This window comes from Triturus cristatus, chromosome 1_1 (genome assembly GCF_964204655.1).
Source record: "Triturus cristatus chromosome 1_1, aTriCri1.1, whole genome shotgun sequence".
In the NCBI taxonomy this organism is placed as follows: domain Eukaryota; kingdom Metazoa; phylum Chordata; class Amphibia; order Caudata; family Salamandridae; genus Triturus; species Triturus cristatus.
In genome coordinates this window covers 1,296,728,700-1,296,746,036 of record NC_140579.1, presented here as the reverse complement: position 1 = coordinate 1,296,746,036, position 17,337 = coordinate 1,296,728,700, and the positions used below count along the sequence as shown (strand labels likewise).

General features: G+C 43.0%; 1 protein-coding gene across 2 annotated transcripts in view; it reads right to left on the bottom strand.

Annotated features, from left to right (window-relative positions):
* CYB561D1 (cytochrome b561 family member D1) overlaps positions 1-17,337 on the bottom strand; it is a 113,659-nt gene that overhangs the window by 32,573 nt on the left and 63,749 nt on the right. The window contains exon 3 of one of the 2 annotated variants that reach the window (XM_085653054.1): positions 14,968-15,459. In XM_085653054.1, coding sequence (XP_085509180.1) covers positions 14,968-15,459 — 492 coding nt within the window. Of the gene's footprint in view, positions 1-3,093; positions 15,460-17,337 lie in introns of those variants that run through there. The other variant, XM_085653064.1, reaches the window with a different exon arrangement.

Sequence of the window (17,337 nt, the reverse complement as noted above, 5' to 3'; positions counted from 1 at the left end):
CTTCACATTTAATAAGATCACTGTCTACAACTGGATGACCACATATTAAACTGTCGCTTTGCAAAATATTTAAACAGATCTGAACGGAATAAAAGTAAACTTGAACTGCAGAACACAGTTGGTGATAATTAGAGATTAAAAACTCCACCCTTGCTCCAGGGGCCAGGCTGCAAGCCAGGAAGAGAACATACACATCAATGCCCTTGGACTACATCGGCTCCCTTGCGAACTCATAAGTGCACTCTATAAAGTCTGCGTACTCCCGCTTATGCTGGTAGTAATTCGCACTTTAAAGCAGTCTTTTATGTGAGGTGGTGCCCTATCTTTAATCTTTTATGTCTGAACAATTGTTCGATGTACCTTACCACTTGGTTTGCTTTGGACATCAATCTGTTCCAGCCGGCTGCTCACAGGGACACTGACACTTTTCTTTTATTGTCATTTGTTAGTTTTAAAACGACTTTTTAAATCTGAATGTTTGAATATATTTATTGCAAGAGTTTTAATTAGCTTGTGCAAATAAAGTTTACTGACTCACTTAAAAGTAAAGTTTAAAAGAAGTAATGTTTCAACACGTAAAGTTTCAAATGTACTTTAAAAAAAAAAAAAGCCTTGAGATGTCTATCACTAAGGGCACTAATGTCGGCTACATCACATACCACCGGATGATCGGCATGCACCCACGGAGTTCTGTGCCCAGTACTGGAATCTGTCACTAGCTGTACCTTTCGCTGTATCGAAGCAATTCGGTATTGAGCTGGTTTCGGATGCCAGTTTTCTTCATTTGGAGATATTTAGGTGGAAACGCCATGTGTCTACGGTGGGTGTCAAGCACCAGGCAGGAGTAACGACTACTAAGCAGGGCACATGCTTCAGGGAAGGAGGGCAGCACTGTCCCTGAGAGACCGCCTGGTTCCCCGGACTTTTCTGGCACATGCTGAGATCCGGATCCAAGCAATACGCTATTGCGTGCACTCCCTTGATCAACCATGCTACATCAGGCACTTCCACTCCATGTTCTGTCGGGTGCCTACATTGTACGTCATCACGCACAGACCTCCGTTTGCTTGTGATAAGATAGAAACGGGCCTAATATCTGTCTGTATGTCTAATCATTCATTACTTTGATTATTAAATTCAAGTGTCCGGCTGGACATGGCATATTTATATAGAGCCGATTCTGGTCTATATTTATTTCTCCTATTCTGAATTGTTTTTGAAGGACCTATTGTAGCTCAAAATATATAGCATAAGGTCTTTAATTTAATGCGCTTGTAGACCTTAATGCAGTTTAGTTTGTGGAGCAAAGGACAGACAGAAGCATATCTAGGCAGCCGAGAGGAGGCGGCCGGCCCCGTTCTGAATGATCTGCAAGCGATGGATCACGGATTTATCGGCGCCCAGATACAAAACATTACAGTAGTCCAATCTGGACGTTACCAAAGCCTGCAAAACTGTTCTTTGGGTGTTCAAAGGAATCAGCCAGAGGATTTTCTTGAGCCATTTGAGAATGGAAAAACAAGAGGCTATGAGTTTGGAGACCTGTGCCTTGAGTGAAAGGTTCTTATCAATAATGAAGCCAAGATTCTTAACTTTATTAACTGGCGTGGGTAAGGGCCCCAAAGAGACCGGCCAGTGCATAACTCCCCAGAGGTCGTTATTATTGCCCAGAATCATGACTTCTGTTTTATTGCCATTAAGCTTTAAAGCATTTTTGTTCATCCAGCGGGCGACATTAGACCTTGCCTGAGTGGGAAAGGATTTAGGTTCTGAGCATTCGATAGTAAGAAAATAATCTGGGAATCATCCGCATAAGGTGAGACCAGACTCCTCAATCACATCCACTCTTGAAGGTAAATGTTATAAATCCGGGGACTAAAAATGGAGCCCTGTGAAACCCCTGAGGACACAGAGGGTCTTGGATGTGTTATTAGCTTATGACACCTGGAACGTACGCTCTTTCAAAAAAAGAGGACATCCACCTAAGGGCCAGGTCCACAATGCCCAGCGCCTCCAACTTCTTTAGTCACAAGGCTCCATAGTAGCCTGCCGTTTAAAAAAATATGACCAGATTAAATTAGAGAATGAGCATGTATTGGGTGTTTTGGAGAGAGCGTATACATGAAGAAGTCAACACGGATTCAAAACCATGTTAAGTTACAAAGCTCCACAATAGCCTTAAGATAATAGCAATACAGTCTGAAAATGGAGGGAAAAGAACTGAATTTACACTTGTGTGCTCAAACCAAAAGGATATGTGTGCAGTGCCCACCGAATGTTGTCACTACTTGGGAGGAATACCGTAACAGACTTGTTTAATGATGTTTCTTATCTGACCTACTGATACGCAACTCAGTACAGTTTGTATGAATTGTATGCTCCAACAAGTGTAGCTGAATGAATGAAATGAAGCGAGCTCAGAGTATGCAGCAGTCTTAAATATAGCGACCCGTACTGGAATCAGCTGAGGGATTTAAAACTCGGTCCTAGAGAAAGCTGTTCGAGCAGTAAGCCAAAATTATGGGGCTGAAACTTATAGAGCCAGTGATGTTTGAGTACATTTCATGCTTCATAACATCCGCCCCCACCCCCCGTTTTATAACCTTGCCAACGGCCCCCTGTAAAAAACGGAGACTTCGGGATACCTTTACACAATTTTATATTCAAACCCTTCCACAATAGCACACTAAGAGCTGCCTTTATTATCAAGGTCGAGCCTACCCAGATACAGACTGTCTGTGTGAGGGCTCAATGACAAAACATGGCCCTGGTAACCCGTGGTGGGAGAGACTCCTTTTAAAAACCGATAGGAACCTCCTTTGGTAGGTAGTAACGAGGAACTAAAAAAAGGCTGAAGTGAGGTAACTCTCCTTGATGATGTGGAATGATTAGTTGGGAAGCGGAGTGTACCCACTGTTTAACTTCATACTCCCTCTTTTTGATTACAAATTTGAATGTGCCTCCAAAATCAAATATATAGCCATACGATACACCGGCTATCCTAGTCAGTCACGTAATTTGATACTTCAGGGTGTAATGCACTATAATCAACACAAAAGTAGGTAAATACAAAGTATTACCAGCACACCAAAGTCATAACATAAAAGAAGTTTAATGTAGAAAGGAGCAGCCCATACACAGTGCAATACCTCCTGCAACAGAAAGATACCAACACCGTGGAGATTCTTAAATTCAGAAACCACAACAAAGCTTGTAGAAAAATATGAGAAAAATAAATAACAGATAAGTAATGATGTATGTCAGCACAACGTAATATACAGAAGGTATTACACAAAGTGAAATGCAATACAACAGCACGTTTTACTTTAAGGTTAATTCCCACAGGGGCAAACCAAATTAGCAATCTTATGGCTAGGACCGTATCCACATTTTGCTACCCAGTTTCATTTTCTAGGCAGGGAGTAAAGTTTTCAGTGCCTACTGATATTCGGAGTATCACGGGATGCTCTTTAGACAAACGCTCAATGATTGGGGGATCATCAGCCCACTTCTGGTCTTTGCTCAATAGAATGGAAATGGGAAGTTTGAGACGGTTAGGTTAGCCTTCTTTCTGGAAAGTTAGGCCGCTGACTACCCAGACTTTTTTTGATAATTTTACAGCAGACACCTGCATTAGAGACTGTGAATGGATTCAGTGTAGAATTCTATGATTTACTAGTTTAACTAAAACGTTCACATAGGATATTACATTTCAAGTTAAACAGAGAATTTGGTCAGTTACTATTACTGGAGGAGCTAGAAAAGAAAGGCAATACCAGAAACACGGGCTGGGTGTATTTTCTGTTACACCTGCGTATTCTGACAGAATTAGAACATTTTGGTATATGGGAAGTAGATTTAGGTTTTCTAATATTACCCAATGAGGCAAGATTTAAAAAAAAAAATTGACCATTTCGTTCTTCAGAATGTCCCAGGAGGGGACATCCGCGAGCATGAAACAATGGATAAGCATGTTGCACCCTCTCACAACCACCAGCAGGGTAGCTCCTGCATACAGTAGTAGGGGCATGGACATGCTTGCCACAAAACGGGAGCCTATGCAGTAAGCATAGGGGAGGCAGAGGGATCCTTGCTCAGCAGAGGGAGCGTCACTCGAAGCAGCAGACCAGAGTTATCTGCTGACTAGCACTAATTCCCCCAATATTCAGCACATAGATACCCCCCGCAAGGTCAACGTAAGCTTAAGTTACGATGGGAAATTTTGTAAGCAAAATAGGAATAAGAGAAAAGGAAGGCTTTTGGCCAGCTTTAAACTTTTAAAAAGGTGAACACTGTGTTGTTTGAATGAAATGAAGATGAATGGAGTTACCAGTTGATGGCAATAATAGTGTGGGAAGGGCTTGGTGAAGTTCCATACTGTATGTCCTATGTTCGACCGTAGCTGTTGGTCAGACTCCTGACCAGCTGCACAGCATCTTCTCTGCAGTATACTCAAACATTCACCGGGAAGCTGTTCCTATATAGTTTGAGCCTCCCACCATCTTCATATTGAAGTAACTTGCGCAACATGATTTAACTTCAAAGATACATACCCAGCTTTTGTGGTATTCACACCTAAATAATTGTACTCTGGGACTGTACTGTGATGGTGTCCCAATGGTGTTTCATAATGGTATGACCGCTTTCAGCACTGAATTTGTCATAGTGCTAATTTATCTCACTAAACGTTGAGGGGATAGAGTTGGGGGAATGGAAGACAATCAATCACGGGGACTAAAAGGAAAAGCAGTAATGCACTGGAAGAATACATCAAAGGCAAAAGAGGACCATCGTCCTCCAAAATAGACTCACCTCTCCATAGATGTGACCTACTTAGGACTAAATATACACTGCCTGTATACTTACATGATATAATAAGGGGCTTTAAGTTGCAAATTAATCCAAATTGATAAACTCCCCGGAGGCACGTCCCTGCCTAGACAGTATGGCTGGCTGGCAAAAACATTCATACTTACTGTAAGTAACAATATCAGAGACTCCGGTTTCTTAAAAAACAAAAATGATATCATAATCTCTTATCAATGTTTGCCACTCTGGCAAGGACATTTTAGTACAAAGGTCCGCTACATTCCAATTAAGACCCTAATAGTAGTCAGGTGCTTAGTAAATCTGGCCCTCTGCATTACTCTTTCATGGGTGGAGACAATTTGTTCAGCGCCAAAATCAGGTACGGGGCAAATGGAGAATTAACTAGAGAATTTAAAACGTCGAGAGGCGTACAGCAGGGTTGTGTGTCAGCACCCCTGTTATTTATATTATGTGTTAACAAGTTAAGCCCCCACCTGTGAAGCCTGTTTAGATATCCCTAGGATTGATTGAACACCAGTGCCAACCTTACTTTACATAGATGATGCGGTTTTGTTATTGACTGCTTTCACTAAGTTGATGGCCGACCTAGAACAAAATTGTACATCATGGCATGTGACTCTAAAAGAATGAATGTTTCTTCAAGGACAGTGGGCGATACGTGCTTGGAAAGCACTAACAGCTTCCACTACCAAGGGGATGATTTTTGATTCCTCTGGGTCCTGGGCGCCTAATATGGCGACCTCAGATAAACTAATTTACCCTGCTGAACATCTTGTAACACAAGGCTTGCTCTAATATACCCAATGTGACATGCATTGCTTCCCTCACCCAGCAATAGCCAGACTTATCGATAACCACAGAAGCTAGGTAACATTTTGTGACATTCAGTAATGATTAGGCATGGGCTTTGGAGCGTGCAGTAAGTAGCATGTCCAAATGTTGAATGTATGCCCTTTTATCTTACACAATGTCATGTCACAAGGTGTACCAATACCGTAACAAGTTTTTGTCATACTTTCTGAGCAAAAAATGTGTCATTCTATGCCTACATATAGCAACGTCCAAACCGAACGTTTATTGCACAGGTATTGTGTAAACCTGTGTATTGACACATTTGATGATCCCAGCAATCAAGCGATACCCGTCGCCATCTTGTAGCAAGCCTGTATCACAAGATGTAATTCCAATGGGATTAGTTGTATGCTTATGGCTTGTATAATTCTTGCCTCCTGTGGGCAGCAACACCCCATGCATTTGTTCATAATGTTAGAAATATTCTTTTCTGTATCATGATTGGGTATGTATTTAAAGGCCTTTTGTAGTTTTCGTGTATAAAAGAACTGATCAAAGCTCCGCAAATTGGACATGCTGCTGCCCAGCTCATGTTCCTGTGACTCACATATAAATATTGCTTATGAAACTTGATTGTTGTTTGTACTTCTCTAATTCAGATTCAACAGAAATGCTTCTGAAGAAAGATTTTATCCATCCTTCCGACCTCTTTTCATTATATATGTCATAGGGAGCTTGAACACAGTTATATAGATTATATTAGGTCTGTTTTTCTGTGGATTTCCAAATGGCAAAATGAGGAAGCAGTGCTGAACCAACTTATTATTAAAGATTACTTAGCTTGCAATAAGGGTATTAGCATCCCTTGGCTTGCTCATGTCACAGAAACTCTTTATGGCCTGAGCAAACCGCAATTATATGATTATCCTAGTTCCTGCAGTGGGGTGGAGAAAAAGATAGAGACCAGCTACAAATTTGCACACAAGCTTGCAGGTTATCTAGTAATAGTAATAAATCCATGGTCTCAGTCAATTTGTGTTAGAGGCCATCCCATGTCTTGGAGAACTATTTGATAATTACACATGGTAGGTGGGAGAGAATGTTTTTGTTTTGTTTTAGACCTGGCACTGTTGTGGATTTATGTTTTTTGATGGGTCGCTTTCAAGTGGCTAAGGATTGTCCTTGCCCCTCAGATGGCATGTCCACCCAGTCCTGCTACACTTTCTTTTTCTGTAGGCTTTATTTGAAATTTACTGGACAATTTGTAATCCTATATATCAAGAAGTGTAATATACAACATTGTAGACTACCTTTGTATTACCTTCGACAGTTGCCGAAGTATGAATGCTGTTTCTATGCAGGGTCATTTTTAGGTCTCACCTGACCCAGTGCATGCGCTGGTCTGGCGAGACATTTAGTAAGGGCTTAAAAATATGCTACCTTGGCCGCCCTACAGCTTGCGTGCATGTGCATCACTTTCGCGGCTGCTTTCCGCCGCTTTGATGTTCTCAGTGAGCTGCGCGGCCAATGCTTGTTGGCTTTACATTTCTGGTCACCCTACCCATCCGGGATATAAATTAAGTAAAAATATATGTAAACAAGTACGAGGAACAGGCATGCACATGTTGCGTCCAGGCATCCTTTCGACACACACACAAACACTCACAGCTGATCTGCCTGCGCCCTCAAAGTAAAACCAGCACAAGCTGGCATCAATCAGGCAGAAGTCACGAAATGAGCCCACAAAGCAAATACTCCCAGGGAATCCACCTGCACAAGAATTAGATCCAGGGGAGCAGTAAGCAGCCTATTACGTCCCTTGTCTCTCTGGGGATCGCTGCATGACAATCTGACTTTGCCAGACAGCCAGAAGGGGCAAAGGGACCTGGTCAACGCTTGATGAAATGATTGCACTACACCGTGCCATTGTTAGGTCTCGCCTGACCCAGCGCATGCGCCAGTCTGGCGAGACTTATTGAGAGGGCTCCAAAGTGGTACCAGGCCGGCCTAGAGCTACAGTGCATGTGCGCGGGCGCAGCGCTTGACCGCGATTACTATCACTTTTGCGGCCGTAGTGATATTTGATCGCGATCACTTTCACTTTCGCATAGCCAATAGGTCTCGCTTTTGGGACCTTATAAGTATTTAGTTATGCAACTGTTGCATGGCTAAACACTTATAAGGTCCCAAAGGAAGGCGAGACCTATTGGCTATGCCAATGCTTGTTAAACTATCCAACATGTGCTAAGAAAAAAGGGTATTACATTTGGATGCACTTTGAAGGTAGACACCAAAAAAAGTAATAAAGTCTACCAATATGGACTTTAATTCTGCAGAACTGTCAAGACCCCCCTGGCCACATGCATTGCTAATCGCCCCCTGAAAAGCCCAAGGCTGTGAAAGGCCTGGCAGGGGACTTGGCTTTCCATTCTTCCCCAGTGTTTACTCCCAATACCAGCATATTCATCAGGCTTGGAAACAAACCCCCCAACAAGGGCAGCCACTCAGCAATGAAATGTAAATCACTGACATGCGCTAAAACCTGGACTTGTCACTGCTAATGAGTACATTAAAGGGGGCAAACGCTCACTGGATGACTGCAACCTTTTCACTTAACCCTGTGTGGCCTGAAAGCCACTTTTCAGCGCCAATTAAAGGCCCCATCCACAAAGCTGCAAGCAGGGCTGCCTCACAGCAGACTCCCAATGGACTGCATTATTGCCATCAAGCTAGGGGGTAAGACAGCCCATGCTGCACATCCCCCTCACCAGGGGGAGTGCCCTTACTAGCACATGCTTCTGGTTAAGTCTGGAAGAGTTAGCACTCAACGCACACAAAAAAAATATTAAAGGTTTTAAACACACTAGCTGATAGAATAGGGCGACCTATTGACCAACCGTCTAAGATGCGTGACTTGGGCATTTTGGAAGACATTAGCAGCTCGAGTGGAGAAGGGACATTAGTGGGCCAGGAAAGACTGCTCGCAAAAAAACAAAGGACATCGCCAAACACTGGAGATCAGAGGATGCGCGCATCACACAGCGTGGCTGAGGTTGCGCCGCATCTTGGAGGGACGAGGACTGGTGCTCACAGCCAGAGGAGCCCATTTATCTGGCTAGTGGCTGTCCGATAAACATACAAAAATCGGGGCACATGGTTGTTTGAATTGAAACCACGAAAGCGTTATCGAGTATTTTTATTCACGAGTCTTAAATAATCATGACGAATTTAGGGGTCTCTCAAGTACTATTGGCGTTATCTTTTATTGCCATGTCTACTCTTGACATAGTATTATTTTTGTTAGGTTACCCATTCTTTATGATTCAAATCAATAAAAAGAGTAATATTAAAAAATACTTCTATGACATCAATTTTATTTTTAGTAAATAGGCTGATGAAAGCATCACAAGCATTCCCTAATTCGGAACAGGTTATCTGTCTGCATCTTTTCGACATGGCCTGCAACTGCAGTCCCATCACACTCCACACACTGCACGTGCCCAGTTACCACATTTTTCATAAGTAGGCCCGAAGAGCTGTACTAGCTTATTGGTTAATAACAGTTTCCACTGCATTCATGGGTGGTGCTTGCGTTTTTCAATAACTGGCTGTTGACGTCCAGTGGGAAAAAAAATAAGAGGAGCGGTTTTGATTAAATGCCATTAGACTGCAATAACCCGATAAAGGAAACACATGGAATCAAATGTATTTTTCTTCTTGGCAGTTCAATAGCTGTTAAAACATTATATGCCAGTACCTGGATCCAGAAGTAACCATTTTTAACTGGACAACTGAAATCTGTACTGGAGATGTTAGGATACTTCAGATTAAGCTTGGTAACACACACTTCCAGTGACTAAGACTGACACATCAACAAGACCAATGTTAAGCACCCCTTAGAAGCAGTGATCATATGTGAGTAGACTAGTTGGTAGGTTGAATTCAACATGAGTTGGAATTCCAACAACGTTATCCTCATTAAGTATCAATAGATGACTTCCTCAACAATACATAAATTAACAAATTTGTCCTTAGCTCTCCTTGCATTTTTCCAAAATTCACTTGGTCTCAGGTATAGTCATCTAGCTTCCATATTAAATGAGCCATAGTTAGCTGGGAAAGGGAATATGGGTTCACGCAAGAGATTCACAAGTCATGGTGGAAACTGCAAAACGTGTGGCATTGGTGGGGAGACTTCTGGAAATTTGTACTGGTGCATTACAACTGGAGGACGTGCGAGTCACATCTGAGGAGATTAAGATCAGACTCTTCCAACCATCAGGACCACCATTTATTCATATTAGGTGTGCTCAGGGCTTTAAGTGGGGTGGGTCTCACTGGTGCTGAGCACCGGCAGTTTTTTAAAGGGGGTCTCTATCGGGCTCTGTTTTGTGCCCTGGTACAGGCGGTCCATTTTTTCCGGACTGCAGTGAGTGCAGGCACATGATGTGCGCATGCTCGCACTACTCACTTCTCACTAGTGGAGAAGTTACGGCATGACGTCATGCCAGGTGAGCGTTGTAGGGGAAGGGAAATCCTTTAAAGAGAGTCATTTTGTTTCTGGATTTCCCTTTTCTTTTTGAAACTCGGGAACAGCAACATTGTCGTGGTATCACCACGAGGGCTTTAGGTGGAAGCTTTTTCAATATTATATACAATCCATAGTTGTTGCTGCCTATTTATCTTATGCAACTTACCATTGACAAAGCCAATAGTCATGACTTGTTGTAGGTATGATGTTACTTGTATCATATATCTGGATGCAATGACAGAAACAGCAAAATACAAGTCGGGCGGCGCACTATGCTAAGCACAGATTTTTAGCTTATGTGTTTTAAGCCACGCCCTTAATTACATTGACCACGCCCCTTTGAGACTCCCTCCCCCCCCCCCCCAGTTTTTTCATCCCATTTAAAGCCCCGGGTGTGCCCCAGGGCAAACAACTTGCCATGTAAGAGCTCTTGCAATTAGAGAGTAAACCGAATGCAGTTTATGCATTGAGCTCTTTTCCTGATGCCAAAATTAAAGGAGTGTTACTAGCAAAATGTACGATGTATAATGCAGATTGTGGCCCTTACAACAATGCTTAAGGAAATAGTGCTGAAAAGCTACAAAAACCATCACTGCGCAGAAGGTTTGGGCATAGATACCTGAGTAGAGCAATTACAGTATAGCATGTTATTGTAACAAGGAAGATATTACAGTGGTTTAGACTATTTAGAGGGGTTTCAGCACGACAGGAGCAGAGAGGGTCCGTTATTGCTAGTCTTGGGCAGATGGCATTTGCATCACCGCGCAGGTTCTTTTGGACATGGAGCATTCAATTCCATTGGCCAGAATACACTGTTGGTCCCTAGACAATTTAAGATTATATGAAAAATAAACATAGTCTAAATAGAAGCTATATTTTCTGTCCAGCCGGACAGGGTTTAATCTCCAAATAGTTATATGACAAAAAATACATACAGACGGTTCAAGTGGGACACATCTAGCGTCCTACTAATACAAGGAAACAAAGAGACAAAAAACAAATAAAGGTTCAGGCAAAACGGAACGTGTCTGCGTAGTATAAATTATAGCAGACTCATGTAACGTGAAAACACCATTGCACATTTAACTTAACAATATATTAATTGCATATGATGTCAAGATTGTCGACGGCGTTCGGGATCGAAACGCCGTCGACAGTCTTTACATCATATGCAATTAATATAGTGTAAAGTTAAATGTGCAATGGTGTTTTCACGTTACATGAGTCTGCTATAATTTATACTACGCAGACACGTTCCGTTTTGCCTGAACCTTTCCTTTATTTGTTTTTTGGCTCTTTGTTTCCTTGTATTCGTAGGACGCTGGACTACTTGAACCTTCTGTATGTATTCTTTTTGTCATATATCTATTTGGAGATTAAACCCTGTCCAGCTGGACAGAGAATATAGCCTCTATTTAGACTATATTTATTTTTCATATAATCCTAAATTGTCTAGGGACCCCTGTTTTCAAAAAAATATACTTACCCAAGGTCCCTGACCAATTGCTTATTGGGTTCCCTTGTCCTTTAAAACACCATAATACACTATTGGAGCATAATCAAGCTACTGCCCTTGAAAGCCACTATTCTAGTTTGGTTCTGATTCTTTTAATTTATAGATGCCAATCAATGTCCCTTTTGCAAATTACCTCTAGAAATACCTACTTTTATCTATTGAGACGTAGCTCACCCGCACTCTTTGGAGTTTATGTGAAGTTTTTGGCACAACTCTTTCAAACACATTATGTCCACCTTTGTAAGTATGCAGACAGCAACCACATCCACATCTGTAAGTCGCAGTTAGATGTCCTATCTGTACACAGTGGGCATTCGAGACTGGATGAATAGTTACTAATCCAAATTAAATACATTCAAGAGGGAATAGGATTTTATAGGCTTTCAAGGGCAACCTCGAGTGCATCCTTCTGACCTGGGTAAATAGAGGTGTGTCTGCTGCTCCACCCTGTTGTTATAAACCTGAGATATAAGTGTGACACCAACCGGTCGGTGGTCCCTCCAGTAGGGAGGTTGCTTTGTCCTTTTTCTTCAACTTAAAGGTCTTCTGTGAGATCTTTCAACATTTTACTCCTTAGAGCCGCCGACCAGATATCGTGGCAATGGCAAGATCCTGTTTGGAATTGCCCATGTTCTTTTTTTCAGATAACCTAATTATTTGCTACAGTAAAAGCAGATGATACCATGAATGGCTTCTAGAAATGCTTTACAAAAAGTAGGTGGGTCTCTAAAGGGGGTGCGGCCTAAGTAATTAAGGCTCTGGCTTGAACACAAACTAAATTTGTTGAGTCCCATTGTGTGACATCCGATCAGCACTTCGGTTCCTGTCTGAGCTTTCTGTTATGGCATTCAGTTACATATCACAACAAGCATTGGCATAGCCAATAGGTCTCGCCTTTGGGGCTTTATAAGTGTTTAGCCATGCAACAGTTGATGCTGTTGTACCAATGATACTGTGCAGCATAACTAAATACTTATAAGGTCCCAAAAGCGAGACCTATTGGCTATGCCAATGCTTGTTTAAATCTGCTCTCCGCTCCCCAAGAACTAACCACTTTGATTATTTTTATAGGATGGAGTTGTTGCAATGATGTTTCCTTTTTAACATTTACATCTGTTTTATCGTGTATTATGATTATGGACTGTTAAGCATGCTTTTTTTCTCCTGATAAAAGATTTATGACTGGCTGATAAAATAAAGGGAATAGATTAAAAACAGCATAACTTCTTTCTATAGCTCAACGAGACCTATCAAGAGGTCGAAAATATTTTACTGGGAATATCCCAGGTAAAATGCAGGTGTTTCTAGTCACTTTATCAAAGATGAAAGAGAAACGTGTCAATTTCCTACATGCGTATTTGACCCTTCCATGGATCTTGGTCCATGTCCTTGACACCAAAGAGTTCCAGGATGTGGGAATTCACCTGGTGATCTAGTACATAATCCATACAAATGAGTGACAGTAGGGTGAAGTCCAAACCTGGGTCCAGGAGCTCCGCAATGCCCATTTCATCCAGGCAGAATGTGTCCTTACTTCTTGCTTTTATGAAGTGTCCACCCCTCAAACACTTCAGAGCTCATAAAGTCTTTCTGTACTGACCTCCATCAGTATGTGACTATAGATTAAATGTAGGATCACAGCTGACAATGTAACTGCAAGACTGGCCTTAGATTCGAAAGTGGGAGCACTGGGCTCAGTGGTGCAGCTCTGCTTGCCTGAGAAGCACAAATCCCTTTGGTGTCGCTCTGCTGGGTTGTGGAGCAGTTCCCAGGGGTGTCCCCCTGCTACCCGGAGGTGCAAAAGTCCAATAGTGCAACTTAACTAGGCCTAAAAGCACAATGCCCAGAGTGTCATTCTGCTAGGACGAGGAGCAATTCCCAGTAGTACAGCTCTGCTACCTCGAGCAGCACAGTAGTGTAGCTTGACTAGCTGAAGGAGCACAAAACATAGTGTGCAGCCCGGCTACCTTGAGGAGCATACTGCCGCGTCACAGTAGTAGCATTGCTCTGTGAGCTCAAGCAGCAGATCCCAGCAGCATGGCACTGCTATCTTGAGGGGCACCGTGCCCAGTAGTCCAGCCCGGACACCTCGAGAAGCACAGAACCCAAGCAGTACAGCCCTACAACCTCGAGAAGCACAGAGCTAAGTAGTCCAGCCCGGATACCTCGAGAAGCAAAGAGCCTTGTAGTGCAGCCTTGCTACCTCGCGAAGCAGAGCCCCATAGTACAGATTTCTCATAGGATGCAAAGCTTTTCTCTATCCACAATGAATAAATATCCTCAGGTGACCAGGCTTCTCAAGTATCCCTGTAGCTCATCAGCTTATTATACTCTGTGCACTGCTCAGAGTTACAGGAGCAATGCACTATTTTGTAGGAGACACATTGTGACAGCACACAAAGGGCAACAGTATCAAAATATCACCTATACGCTAGAGTCGAAACACACACACACAACTTTTGATCGGATCACACAAGAAACTGTGAGTAAGCCCATGTATGACTAAATGTGTAGGATACGGACAAACACGCGTTTCACAGACTGCAAAGGTATGGGGGGGCGGGGTGTCACATCCACAACAAACTGAGCCAGTGTCAGACACTGCCAAAACGAGGGAATTGAGGACATTTGCATCGGAGGGTTCAAAATACAAACTGGGGGTTACACTCACTTGACCATGAAGCATCATAAACAAACTCTGAAGGGCTGAGATTGCACGGCAAACTGTCAGATGTTGTGTCAAACAGACATTGAGGATCAAAAATCAGATGTGATAGTTAAACGCAACAAATAAATCAGATGATTGCTCGATGGAAGAGGCGGAGAGAAGGCAAGAGACAATGAGAAAGAGGAAGAAGGGGAAAGGACAGAACCTGATCGGGAGAGAAAGTAATGAAGAGAAACAATGTGGCAGTAAAAGAGTGAAAGGAAAAAAGGGAGTGAAGCAGATGGAAAGAGGTAAAGGGGAATAAGGATTAGGCTTTATAAACGGTGGGGTAAGGAAAGAGGGGCAGGGAGAGAAGGGGAGGCTGAGAAACGGGTGACAGGTGGGAGAAGGGGAGGCTGAGAAAAAGGGACAAGCGAAAATTGGAGAAAAGAAGGAAATATAAGAGGTAAGAGGGACAGAGAAAATGGTTTAGAGAAGGGAAAATAAATAGATGGACAGAAAAGCATTGACAGAAAAATGGAGAGGAGAGAGTGAAGATAAGAAAACATAAGAAAGTGGAGCTAGAGAGTCCGAGGTGAGAAAGAACCAACCAGCGGAGAGAAGGAAACAACCTAAAATTCAAATTTGCACCTTCTTCTTGGGCAGGTACACTAACAGAACCTGATTCATGATTACGAGGGCGGGGTAGAGGGGCAGTGCCATGCATATGCACCAGGCCACGCCTTTAATTTGCGCCTGGAACCAGTCCGAAGAGATGCCCAGCAAGAGCGTGCATGTAGCCAGCAGGTAGACGAGGAGTCCGCATGTGATGTGGTAAAGCTTCAGCCGTGAGACTGATGAGACCTTGATCAGTTCAGGGAAGAGGAGAAGCACTCCTCCCAGGGCCTGGCCGCACGTGGCTACAATCGTGCCCATCCCCAGGACACTGTGCCAGGACGTGAAGTGAGGCAGCTCGCTCCGATTCTTGCTGGACACAATGAAGAACATGCCTGCCACAGCGAACCCGATCACCGTGCCCTGCGCGAGCCAGTGCAGGCGCACCTTCGCCTTCCGGGAGAAGAAACAAAATGGCGAATTATCCGGAGAGAACAGGAGAATGGCCTCGGTCAAGGTAAGATGGTACTGAAAATACAGAAAGCAAAGAACACATCAGGTATGACATGAGCACTGAAATCAGCACGTCAGAGAGCCACACAGCCGACCACCCCCAAGGCTGTAAAAGCCCAAGGGATCCAGAGCCACTCACCCACAGGAATGGATACATTCAGACTGCTCCAACAATACAGAACTTGTAACTCCTTGGGCTGTGTGCTCGCGAAAGCCTGCTACCGGTAGGGTTTGATATGCTCAGAAGACTGGCATATGGCTACCCGATCTGTAGGAGTGGACGGGCACGAGGATAGCACAGAAAGAACACAATTGCTGTCTCATGAGGATCATGGGACTAACACATGGAACAGAGACAGCCGGTTCTATGGATGGGGAGCTCCAACGACTGGTGCAGGGATACACACTATCACAGCCAGGGCTGGATGGATTCAGGAGAAGGGTACAGGGAAAAGTAGACCATCATTGAAAGGATGGAGAAGTTCAGTGAAGGAAGCACTGACCTAGGGACAGCGACTGAAGCTGAAAGTCTGACAAAATCGCACAATGTACAGCTCAATCTTAGTTACAAAGTAAATAAAAGTTCCAGAAATCTAGCACAATTCTACGCTAGAAGCGATGTATACGACCGCCCATTAGTTGATAGTCGGAAGTGTTGCCTTCTCTAAAATGTGCACTTTATACTCCTGTTACACGTGCAGCACATACCTATTACAAACCATTCTAGTCGCAGGCTTAGAACTCAGGGCCACACATTACAAATGGTTCTCAACCTCCATGCATAAATATCTCCAGGTAATCTACATGCAAGGTTCTGTATGCATGTGTGTATTCATACGAACGCACACACACAAATATTTGCATGCATGAACATACAAATATGTATACAGTTGCGCAACCTTACACCACAGTCATATTATCGCAGGTAAACATGGCTACACTTACACTGACACACACAAACATACACAGCACCACTCTGGTCACTCACACATGGCACAAAAACTTTTCAAAACACAAGCACATCTTTCACTGCTTCCCCTGAGTATAGTGCTAGCCATCCGATAATGGACTATGGTGCTCCACAATACAGTGCAATGCACCATATAACATGGATAGGATAACATGAAGCAACAAGAAGATCAAGAAAATGAAAATGGATTTCTGTGCTTTACAAGCAAATGGGGAAAATCAGTAGATTAGAGATGCACCAGCACAGCAGAGCTAACAAAGTAGCTATCAAGGACTCGATTTCTTGTTGGATTGTGACCATATTCTAAAACGCTAAGTGCTTGAACTCTGACATACCACTATCTACAGCTGTGACGCACTTTTCAAAAATGTCATCACAAAAATGATAAACATAGAAACTGGATACACCTTGTGCCGATGAGCAGCATGCAACACGGCTCATCTCTGCATCTGCATATGGCCTATTGAGCTTCTGGTGTTTTGCATATACTGAATATAATATGGGCTGATCCCAGCAATGTTATCATAAGAGCATGTGTTCTACAGCAGATATTCCAATAATAAAACCCTGCTTTGTCACTCAACAGCCTCCATGAATGAACGACTATCTCAAAAGCTCATTGCTCCCATGTCCAACACAATTTTTCTAGCACTTGAAGATTCACAGCTGTACCTAATGCAATCCAAAGAACCACAACACCAGATGCTCAATCAGTAGTACATAGGTGGTTTCGAGCTCTTGTAGACAAAAGTTCCCTAGAACTTCACAATTTCATTACTGGGGTCACACGTGAAAGAGTCCAGGTCAAATGCCCCTTTCTTAGAAGCTGCTGTACCCCTACAATTAAAAGAGTCTCCGATTGTAATCTATTTCAGTTTGCTTTTTTAAAAGCCCTTAGATTCTGAATTTTCACAAAGGGTCAG